Raw genomic sequence first — 12,295 nt, forward strand, 5'->3', positions numbered from 1 at the left:
ATTGACTGTAAAGCTTTAACATGCTGATGGCTGTTTATTACACACTCTCATAGCTGGCACCGTACCCTAACCACGAAAACATCGAATGCAAACTGAATCATTTCAACTTCATAATATGACTTCACTTACAGAGCCAGTGCAGGACAGCACTGACTAATTCCCTAATAAATATTTAACAATGCAAGGTTTGTGATGTCCATTATGTCAAAGGCTCACCAAAGCGAAGAGAGCAGAAGTCATTTTGTATGAGAGGCTACTTTCAAGCTTGTGGATCAGTCTCCACATCCAGATACACACCACAAACCACATCCAGGAGATAGTATTTCCCACTAATTTAATAGCTGCTTATGTAATGCCATTGAAACTCACTGAATGCCTCCATTACAAAGCAGTCACTTACTAGGAGTCGATAATGGTCTGACACTGGACACGAAGCAAAAAGCTGCAGAAGCACTGAAGGCTGAATTAGTGTAGAGCGTCGTGGGGCTGAGCGACTGGTTATAAAAAGATCAAAAAGATCACGATGTGGATGGAGAGGTGGTTTACACAAATGTCAAAGAAAAACTGTAGAAAGCTGCTTCGTTTCCAGTCAGGCGGACGACCTTTGAATTTCTGATGCAAGTGCACAGTCACACCCACATGTCCATGTATTCCTGACTTCATGGATATTAGACTAATTTCCTGGAGTCTATAACTGGAACCCGTCACAATTACTAGCAGAACTTCAACCCTCATCCATTATGCAGATTAAACCTGAGAATACTGTACTGTTATTTAGTCACGAGCATAAAATATTGTCTTTGATAACTTTATACTGACAGAATCTCTTTGTGTTTCTCATGGTTATCTGATCATATAGTGATTGCTCATCCCTTATGTCCAAACTGTCTAAAAGGGTCAAAGGATTTCACACGAGGTGGCTGTAGCTCGGGATAGGGGAGGTCCTGTGTTAGTGTTTGAACGTTAGATTCAACGCAGCTCTGCGTGGGAAGAGTGCTCTGAGTACTGATATGAGAATCAGTCCATTTACATCTTTGAGAGGATTGTTGGTGTAAACAGGAAAAAACAAATGTGCATTTCCTACACTTAAAATAACCGTGTTAAGGTTTACTATTATCTCTTTATGTTTGACAGCCATAAAAATGAGGCAGTCTACCCAATTACTCTAAATGTGTAAATTTGGAGAAGGCTTATGATCATGCTCTTTGGTTTGTCCCACCTACAGTGGACTTCATGGCACCATAATTGTGTCCATTGGGATCTGACTTGGGTTAGGCAGAGTGAAGGATTATGGGTGTGCAACCAAAGCAGAGAGCCTTGCATGCAGCCCTCTAAAGAGCCAACAGTGCACATACTGATTGATCATTTAGTTTGAGCATATGCGTACATATATAAAAAATCAAGAAGATGTGCTAAGCAACGGTGTAGTATTACACAAAGAGAAAAGGGAGCAACATCGCTAAAAGCACGGACAGCACAGACAGAGCCTGGTTCCACTTTAAGCTGTGAAGCTCATTATTACATCATGGCACAAAAAACTCAACATTCATTTCCACAGAATGTGTCTCTCACATGTTTTTCCTGCATTTTACTGTATAAGCCACAAAGGAGAGACAGCACTTCTCTCTTCTGCACCTTAGATGAGATTATGTGTAAGTGATGTGTCAGGCTGGATGGATTACAGGCGCAGAGCAGTAAATACCACAGAACAGATTTGTATTGATTTTCTGATTTATGCTCAGAGACAGTGAGAGGTTGCTGCTTTCATTAGCTTAATGCTCAACACCAGAACTATCATTTTCATTGAAAACATCACTTCCATGCTTCCATGTGACTGAAGCACTGGAAACATTGTAATCAGTCTTGGAGCTAATGGGGGTCCAAATAAGGACTTAAGTCCAGTCTTTTGTTTTTCATTGATGTGATGACATCTGGAATTGGTGAGTTTCCCAACGGAGCAAAGAAATTATGAAAATTCTGATTATGATGATAAGAATTATTCTTAAAGTTATTCCTAGATTATACCACACCCCTATAATCAGTGCAGTTAGGGCTCTGAATGAAAGATTGATGAGACCAGTTCAGTGTCTGAATAAATGTTCATATTCATTTGGAAGCTTTTTTGTGGCACTTTTAACCAGAGTTAGCAGAAACAGAGACAAAGCTCACTGAGACTGACAATTGCCTTTCCCACAACACTGGCTCAGAGATTTTAGTCAAAGAACTTTTGAAGGATATTTATCATTTCTGAAAGCTTTACTCGACTTTCCAAATCTGTCTTTTTGTTTAATCAGGGACCCGAATAAGCTTTCTTTTATTCCACTCTTTCTCACATGACTCTGCAAGATCCGCTCTATCAGCTCTAACTCAGGTTCTTTTTCCTGACACAGGTAGGATGGCCAGTCCCCCTGTCTCTTCACCTTGCACGAGCAGTGAATCAAATACTACCTAATGAACATAATAAGGAATCACTAACCCACAAATGTGTTTCCTTGTTTTTTTAATGCTGTGAAATCGTAGGGTTGCAACATGCATGTTGGTCTCTTTCATCTTGTGTAGACACTGGAGGGCTGTGGTCTGTCTCCGGGATGAAATGTCTGCTTAGGGGATAGTGTCTCAGTGACTCCACCACCCACTTCATTGCAAGACACTCCTTTTCCACAGTGGATTATCGAGACTCTCTCTCCTGCAGCAGTACTGCTCCTGTGCCTACTCCAGAGGCATCTGTCTGCTGAATGAAATCTGTGGGGTTAAGGGAGGCAGTAGGTAGGCAGTCTCTGATGTGCTAAGACACTATCCGCTCAAAACACTTCCTGACTACAGACGTGAGGGCTATAGGTCTTTAGTTAATAAGGCCGTCTATGCCAGTCTTTTTAGGGGTGAGAATGATGGTGAAGGCCTTCACACAGGTGGGAACGGTGGCATGAGTGAGGGAGAGGGTGGACAGCCTGGTGAGGATCCCTGCCAGTTGGTCTGCTCAGCCTTTAACCAAATAGTAATTGATACATGGGGCTGCATTACAGTCTATGTGGTTTTAAAGTGGTTTTAACTGGGCTGTCTGTGGTATTATGTTGGAAGTGTCAATCCCATTTCTGTTCATATAACTGATTTCTTTATATTATACAAATACAGGCCATATATTGTAATTTTGTGTATTTATATTTGTTGCTTGACCTGCCCGGAGACTGCAGATGGAAATGAGGTAGCTAAATCTGGTATAATGGATTTCTTCTCCCAGATAAACTGAGTGAAACAAAGATTTGATCATATTTACAAGTGTACTCTTAACACGCTAGTGATGTGTCGGTCGCAAACGAAACGGATACTAGAGCCGACTCTTTGAAGTGAATGACGCGAGTCGGTTCCTTATTGGGAGCCATGTATTTTTTTCTTTCTCTCACCCTCTCTCTCACACTTTTTTTGATAAGGGTCTGGCTGCAGCCACTGTGGAGCGCCATATTGCGACCTCCACAGTAGCCGGAAACACGTACCCTGCATGGATACAGCGGAAAACTTGTGATGTGTTGGTCGCCAACGAAACGGCTCTTAGAGCCGGCTCTTTGAAGTGAATGATGCGAGCCTTATTGGGAGCCATGTTTTTTTCTCTGTCTCTCCCTCTCTCTCTCTCTCTCTCTCTCTCTCGCACTTTTTTCTGCTTCACTCTGCATGCGAGCCTTGTGCTTTGTGTTGGGAAGAGGGGGGAGGGGCGGTAGTTACACTTGCAGTAGCACAGGAACAGAGCGGGAGGGAGGGAGAGAGAGAGCGCCAGGGACAACAATGTTACATTAGAAAGGTATAGTAATCATCCACAACTATTTTCAGTTGCAGATGATAAAGGATTCAGAAAGTTTATTCATGCAGGTCCATATGACAGAGAATGTGCATGTTCTTTTTGTTTTCATATTTTAATTTATATTTAATTGTGTTGTGGTTTGCAGTGTTTTGTGTTGTTTCACTTTAAATTTATTTAAAAGGAAAAAGCTGAAAATTTAAATAGTTAAAAGTTGAAATGTAAATAGTTTTTGTATTATATGATTTATTTATTACATTTTATGTGGAGTGAATAAATAAAAGTATATTTACGGTACCCTAGAGACAAAGCACATACAAAGTTGAAAAACACGTACAAACTCCAAAACACAACAGAAGTGCTCCAGGATGCTCGGGCGCAGTGGTGAGCTTTTGTTACCTAGTGCCAACACAAGCCAGGAAGTACCAATGGCCGGATTTGGTGTGTGGTAGTAACAGGTAAATGAACTTTTTTTTTTAAATTATTTGAATATATATATGAGTGTTTGTGTATAAATACACAAACAATACACATATGCTTTCAATTGTGTAATTTAAGTGATCTAGGTAGCTCTGTTTGTGCTTTAGAATTTGTACATGTTTTGGAGTTTGTATGTGCTTTGTCTCTAGGGGCCACCGCATGTATTCATGTATAAACAATAAAACCACAAGGTTTTGTTTTTTTTTACATTAGTAATTAGAATTGTATACTGTTGTTGATAATAAATTAATTATAGCAACAAAACAACCCGAAGAGTCGGTTGGGAGCAAGGTTATTAACGTTAACGAAAACTAACGAAATAACGAAAACTAGAAGTGAAAAACATTTTCGTTAACGGAAATAAAAATAAAAACAAAAAAAGGAAAACTAACTAAAACTGTAATGAGTGTTCACAAAACTAACTAAAGTTAACTGAATTTATAGCAAAAATGTGTTTAGTTTTCATTGATGTGTGCGTGTCATACAATAGTCAAGGGTGAAAATGAAGTTTAGTTTCCAGATTTTTTCTTGCTGTCTCATTATGCCAGCAGGTGGCAGCACGTTAGTCGAGTCGTCTGTGTTGCTGCTCCGTCCACGCGCAGAATCATGTCAGGAAAAGTCGGGAGAAAGCGCCAGAGTCCAATTTGGGATTACTTTGAATATGACTGTGTTTTGGATAAAGCAAGTGTCTTGTAGTGGAAAGAGACAAATTATGAGGGACATTTCTAAAGGGAAAAAAATCCCACAAACCTTAAAGTGCACTTGAAAAGCTCACACAAGAAGGCTAACCTAGCTTACCTTGAGAAGGTAAGGGAGCACACTCAACCCTCATCCCCAGAAACAGAAGCTAACCCCAGGCAAGGCAGCGTGATGCATCCCGAGACAACAGGACGGGGACATCTACATAACTGTGTGAGTCAATTGCCTTCAAAAAGTTTATCAATTCACTTGAACCAAAATTACGAACACCTGGTGCTGCAAGAGTTAATAGTCTCATTGGGGCCAAGATATACATTTTATAGTTGCCTGGTATCAATGGTTGTTCATCTGCCTTTATTTATTTATTTAAAGAACCCATAGGTGGGAATGTGAGTTGTCTGTCTCTGCGTGTTAGCCCTGCGACAGACAGGCAACCTGTCCAGGGTGTAGGGTATGGTAGCTGGAATAGTAACATACCCAAGGATAAGCAGAAGAGCATGACTGATATGATGAAACTGGGATTTTGTTACACTTAATTATTGCAAACACAACTAAAACTATAACTGAAACTAATCAAAACTAAACTGAAACTAAGGATTTTCAAAAAAATAAAAACTAAACTAAACTAGCAAACAATTGGTAAAAACTAATTAAAACTGATATAAAATTGAAAATCTGAAGTCAAAACTAAATAAAAATAAAAACTAATGAAAAATGCAAAAATATTAAAACCCTGGTTGGGAGCAATGTTCCCTCTAAGCTGCGCACGTGCGCAATTGCGCACTGCTGGCACGGTCTCTGCGCACAGAAAATCTGCTTTGCGCACAAGAAAAATCTAACCTGAATTGAAATTAAATTAAAACTTCAATAATTCTGTTTTGCAGTGTTAATCAGTAAGTGACTGGCTGCTCCTGTATGGGATTAGAACGATGCCACCTTATCCCATAGTCCAGCCAATGATGCGATTCACATTCGTATATACGCAGCTAATCAACGTTGTTGACAGGCTATGACAGCGTTCTTATGTGCCGACACCAGTGTTTTAGCTAGCAAAGCGGCCTGGCTGATGTGGATCATACTCATAATACAAGTCAGAGCTTTATATATGTATATATATATGTATATATATATATATATATATATATATATATATATATATATATATATATATATATATAGAGAGAGAGAGAGAGAGAGAGAGAGAGAGAGAGAGTCGACTCTTTGTAGTGAACTGAGCCGAACGAGCCGGTTCTCTAAATAGATCCGGAATTCCCATCGCTTTAACACACTGATCTGCAGTACGCAGAGCAAACAACAGGTGGCAGCAAAGGAGTGACCCCGGCTCAGTGTAGCGCAGTGACGATGGGAGAAGAAGAAAGTGCTGCAGCCTGAGAGAAGAGAAAGCGCTGATCTGTTTCAAACAGCTGTTATCGCTTAAACAACAAGGTAAGTTCAAAGGACACTCGGGTCTTCCTGCCTCTGTGGGGCTGACAGGGGCCGCCCAAACACACGACGTGTCACAGGAGAAGGCCAGGGTGCACTCTACAGCTCAACATGATTTATTAGGCTAAGTGAAAAGATACAGACCAAAACAAATGTCCATCACAGCGCACGTAAATAAATAGGCTGGGTCACAGAAGGATGTGCGGCTAAAACGTGAAGCTGGACCTTAGATTGACGGTGAAACACGAACGTGTTTTTCACGGCGAACCGTATTTCCTGCGCCCGTGGATGTGGAAAAGTAGGGACACTGTGACTCTTCCGTGTTCTTGAAATCAGTGAAGTGGTCTGAAACTAAACGGAGTGATGTCATCGGCAGGTGGTAGTAAACCTGTAATAGCTGGTCAATGCGTGAGTCCTGTGCGGCGTACCTGTGGTCCCCGTTTCTACTTTTCACAACACGTCACTGCATGGGCGTGACGTCAGAGGCGTTCAAAAACTACACGAGTCATTGTTATGATTATGATTATTATCATTATTGTTCACTTTTTCGGTCGAATTTAGAGGCAAAGGCCAAACTAACGAGCTTGCTTATAATCGCCTTCATGTGTTTTAGAAAAATCAACGGTCGGTTTTGCAGCTTCATGCTAATACAACATGTAAGCTTACATGTGGCATATTACACACGTGAGCCGTGATACACCCACTAACTGTGGGTTAAACCGTTTTATCTTGTGACTCGCTATTACTGCGTAATTATTCCTGATTGAAACAGTGGTAATAAAGAATGAGCTGTTTGCAGGTATAATTATAATCAGTGAGTCCTTACTGACCACTTACAATATAAATATTTACATTTACATAAATTCAGCTATATAGACGTTGGATAGCCAAGAACTGATCAGAGCTTCTACCTCGTGACAGAGATGTTCTTTCTGTCTACAAATAGCTTGATGTCATTCATGAGAGAAACGTTTCACAAATGATGGGCCAAGAACTCGTTTACAACTGCTTAAATACCAACAATCAGCTTTGGAAAAACCTGAAAAGACTTTTAGACACAAAAGGTGAGCGTGATGAGGCAGCAGCTACTAACACGACTCTTAGTTTGTGAATAGATATAGGATTCAGTCATTAGGCTCGAGCGTTTTCTTTTTCATTTGAAGAAAATGTTGCTCGATAGCTGACTGGCAGTTGAACGCGTCACTTTGGCGGCCCTTATCACATCAGGGAGTGATGGTGAGCTCGCAGGAGAGTTTCTTATGTGAAATCTTCCATCTTTTTAACAAAAACCCATTGCACAGGTGTGTTTCTGCTGTGGATCGGTCACCATGACAACCAAGCGCAGACTTATCACGGACTCGTTCAAAGTGGTGAAGAGATCCAGAAAAGGAGGGAAGCGAGAGAAGAGCCCAACTCCTCCTCCTTCTCCACAGAAAGGTGAAGAGCAGCACTCTTTGTGGTGTCACTGTAAACAGATTCCCTGCAAACGCAGCTTTCCATGATTCACAAATAAAAATAGTCATTATGTATCTCATGCTGACCCTCGGTGACCCTCGGTTCATCAGTTTAGTGCTTGCTTACTGCCCTCACATGAACATCTACCTGTCTGTCTAAACATGTCCAAAAACCTGCTGCATGAGTGTTCTATGAAAGTTCCAAATTGCAGATCCATCCAGTATATTTACCCTGATGTTAATGTGAGTGTTGTTGTCACATGACCCTTTCTTCCTGTGAGCAGAGGCTGACCGAGTTAGAGAGGAGGAACTGGAGAAGCTCCGACAGTTTGACCTCGACTGGAGTTTTGGGCCCTGCACAGGTAAGATTCATGCTGTGGTAGATTGAGAAGCAGTCCAGCTCCTTGGAATCGTTAGCTGATCCCATTTATCGCTTCTTGCGCTCTCGCTGCGATCAGCTGGTTTTGATTCGCAGGAGAATAATGGCTCGGCCTGCGGTGGGGGCTGTGTCGATTTGTACTGCACAAAAGGATGAGAGTGCCATGCTACAATGGAGACTGCTCCTGGACAGAATCAGCTGCACCATGGTGTTAACACCTGCACAGACAGGATGCTAACGCTAAGCTAGCCAAGAACCCAGAGTGATGTTAAAGCGGAGTGAAGCCCGGCCCTGTGATGAAGTGAGCCGTCGTCTGCAGCGTTCTACAGTAATGTCGCTGTAATGTCTCTTTGTGCTGCTTTCCAGCTTTGCTTTGTGTTCATACCTAAACACTAAGAGAACGATCACGCGTGTCCTCGTTGGGACAGGGATGTGTGTCGGTGTGTGGGGTAGCCTGTAGGTTTATATTGTTAAATGATGATTATGAGACAGAGTAACATGAAAGTAACGCAGTGAGTAGTGTAACAAATGTCTTTCTCCTGGGTGTAAGTAACGTGCTGCATTACTGTTACGATTCTGGTTAACATGTGCAGTAACTTTTTTACTACGACTCCAACAGCGATCACAACAAAGAGAGGAAACACGTCCAACACTCACACACGTTTGACCTTGCAGCTTGTAATGAATTTGCCTGATTGTAGTGGAGACAATGAGCGATATCGTGGAATCAGACCTTAGTGCTGCAGCATCATGCAACCTGTCAAAAATGCACACTGATGGGCCTAATTAACAGGAAATGACCCCGATCCCCCTTATCTGTTACGCTCGCTGACATACCCCAGTCATCACTATAACAGGGCAGCTGTGGTCAGACGTTTATTTACCTTTATTAAGACCAAAGGTGAAATGATCATTTGGGGCTGATTCCTTTGAACTGTTCCTTTTCCAGGTGGAATGATTACACTGCTTACACCTTTAATGAACTTCAAAACAACAATTGGATATACAAGTTTTCATGGGTGTAACTTTGTGCTGAACATTTGGGGCGGTCAAGAGCTCTGTCTGAATAAATAAATAAATCTGGGTAAATTCCCAGATAATTAAACATGCAGCTATTTTCCTGGTAATAACTGAAATGAGTAAAGAAAATCAACAGCCTATTTATGCAAGATAATTCATCATTTTATTGGGGGGGGTTTGATTGGCTGGGTCTGATTATTGGGGGGGTCATAACCCCCCTAACTCCTCTGGAAATTATTGCCCTGCAAGTTTTCCATTTATTTGGGATTTCAGGTAAAAATATACGGACACCCTGCTAGTATTTGGTTGAATTTCTCTTAGGAAGTCGTACCTCGTCCAGACGCAGTTGGTAGTCATCGTCAGCCTGCTGGCACGATTGTGGCTGGGCATTTTACCACTCTTCTTGGTAGGATTGGTTGAGTTCATTTGAATTGGTTGGTTTTCTGGCACGGAGCTGGGTTTTAAGCGTAGTGTACGAATTTACAGTAGGGTTGAGGTCAGGGCTTTATGTATTCCAAAACAAAGTTGTAATGTGTGTTTGGCACCATTGTACTGTTGGAAGTCCCAGTTGCGTCCAAGTTTCAAGCTGCTGATTTAAGGTGAAGTTAAGAATTTGGAGGTAGTCCAAAAATCCCGTGACTGTGAAGCCTTTCTCCACAAGGCATGTTTTCATGTTGACAGCCACAGATTTCAGTCGAGCTTGAAGATGTTTTGGGATTAGGGCTCATTTCTTGGTCGCCACTCTCTCCACACCAATGTAAATCCTGGTTCACTGTGGACAGACACTGGTGTTTCAGCAGGGCAGGCAGGAATCAGCATGCAGGGAGTTGCACACTATTCATCCACTGCAGTGTGACTGTGTGTCAGGCTCGTGGTAAACGTCTGTATAAGTGGAGCAGAGAGGCCGTATGTGAGACCAGTCCATTTGTTTCTCAACTTAAGCATTTTGGCTGCCACCATGTTGCTTTGATCTAGTGAGATGTAAACAAATTTGGATGAATGGCTTCAAAAAGATGCTTGGTTAACAAAATGCTTGTGTTAAATGTAATCTGTGCTAATTAGACTGGATTCTTGGATTTCAATCACCAAAGTTAAAAACATGGTGGGGAGGTCTACTTCAGGGACTCCATTTTCTGGAGCAGACTCACACAGCAACTACTACCTGTGCCTCCACACCTGCTGATCGAAGCAGCCACGCCTCAACTTCAGTTAATGACGTGACCGCCCGCAGAAGACAACTGCCCCACGAGTCTGTAGGCAGGACCACAGACGTGCACAGACACAGAAACGTGTCCTGAGCTGATCCTCGACTGTGCAAAACATTATAAACAATAAGTACATTTAGATTAAAAAACTGAAAATGTACATTGTGCAAATAGAAAATGGGATGTTCAAGTGCTTTGTGCCATATTAGCACAGCAACGCAGAGTGACCAGAGTGATGTAAGCCGTAGTAATCCTGCTAGGTGTGTGTGTGCTCGCCTGTTGTCCTGATGCTCACTGCACTGCGTTAGTTTTGGGTCCGTTCTTTGCTAGCAGTAAAACAGACTGAAGTGACTGAATGATTCATCCTGATGTGTCTGTGTCAGGTATCAGCAGGCTGCAGAGGTGGGAGAGAGCAAAGCTTCATGGTCTGAACCCACCTGAGGAGATCAGAGACCTGCTGCTACAAACCCACGCCGACCCAGAGTACAACCTGGGGTAACACACACACACACACACCCACACACACACACACTTGTATCCCCAGAATATTTGAAAAGACCACAACATGATGGGTCATAAACATTACTGAAGGATGAGTGACAGCCCAGATGTTGACAGCTTAAAGCTGATTTGTGTCAGAAGGGTTCATGAAGCCATCAGGTTCCAGACACATCACCTCGTAACAGACACAAACATAGTGTGCAAATTAAAGGTCACATTGTTTCTTTTGTTAAAAATGTTCTCTTTTTATCTCTAAGGAGATGTAGAGAAGTGCCCCTCAGCTGTAAAAGCCTCTTCATGAGGACAATACCTCAAGAACGAGGTGACGTAGGCTCTGGAGAGACACGTGCATCTGCTAAAAATCCCGGATGAGTTCGAATCTCCCTGATCTTCAAAGTCCGTTTCAGCAGTTTTTTGAGAATCACCTAAGATTTTCACATTTATACCATAGACGTATCTGCTAGGAGGCTGGAGGGCAGCACTGGCAGCTGCCAGCATTTTTCATAACATAATATTAATGGATTTGAATAAAAAAGCTTCATTTTGAAGATGTCACATAAAACAAGTTAAACATGATTAAGGTTTTCTTACAAAGCCAATCACTGATGGATGGAACACTTGGAGAACTGTCAAGTGTACTTTCATTGTTTTTGCTCACTGGCTGAGTGACGATTGTGTTCTCTGTCTTTCAGCTTGTGGAGTGGATATCCTCTCTGAGGAGGACACAAACAAACTGCAGTCAAAACCAGGGTTTTTTTACGTCAGCGTTTTATATGAAAAGGAAAAGAGGAAGAAACAAATCTGTACAACAGCAACCATGTTCCAGCGACTAAACCCTGCCGTTGTCTTTGTGTGGTTTAGTAGCTTGTAATATTTTTAATAAACACATTGAACCCAAACTGACTTATTCTTGTCTTATTATGCAAGTTTAATGTTGTTTGTTGAAATAAATAGTGAAAGACACATGAAGGACAAATCAATTCCCTCGGCTTCTTCCATGTGCTCTGTAATCTGACACCTGTTTGCTTCAGGGTTTTTATAACTGCTGGATTTTTAATTCCTGGTCTGAAGAGGATGAGAGGTGAGTAGGGCTAATGGAGCGTCAGTGCTCTGCATACATGTTAGCCCGCCTTCCGTGCCGCCTGATTGGTTTGTTGTTTACTCACACATTCGGTGCTAATTGGCTGTCACTCGAAGAGCTGAGCGACAGCAGTCGCACGACCTGCTGATTGGTGGAGAGGCTCCGGGCTGCCATCAGAGGCGGGGCACTCAGGTTGTAAATCTTTCGGTGGGCGGGACAATGACCGTCTACATGCGTGATCGA

General features: G+C 42.1%; 1 protein-coding gene across 1 annotated transcript; it reads left to right on the top strand.

Annotated features, from left to right (window-relative positions):
• The first annotated feature begins 6,291 nt into the window (after window positions 1–6,291).
• pold4 (DNA polymerase delta 4, accessory subunit) lies at window positions 6,292–11,870 on the top strand. Its single transcript, XM_085408955.1, has 5 exons — window positions 6,292–6,415; window positions 7,714–7,849; window positions 8,151–8,228; window positions 10,854–10,965; window positions 11,664–11,870. Exons 2-5 carry the CDS (start codon window positions 7,741–7,743, stop codon window positions 11,686–11,688), a joined length of 324 nt encoding a protein of 107 aa, XP_085265081.1. The 5' UTR covers window positions 6,292–6,415; window positions 7,714–7,740; the 3' UTR covers window positions 11,689–11,870.
• The last annotated feature ends 425 nt before the right edge of the window (window positions 11,871–12,295 follow it).

Source organism: Rhamphochromis longiceps, linkage group LG6 (genome assembly GCF_057381845.1).
Source record: "Rhamphochromis longiceps isolate RC_006_pf linkage group LG6, R_longiceps_female_GT1.1, whole genome shotgun sequence".
Classification (NCBI taxonomy): domain Eukaryota; kingdom Metazoa; phylum Chordata; class Actinopteri; order Cichliformes; family Cichlidae; genus Rhamphochromis; species Rhamphochromis longiceps.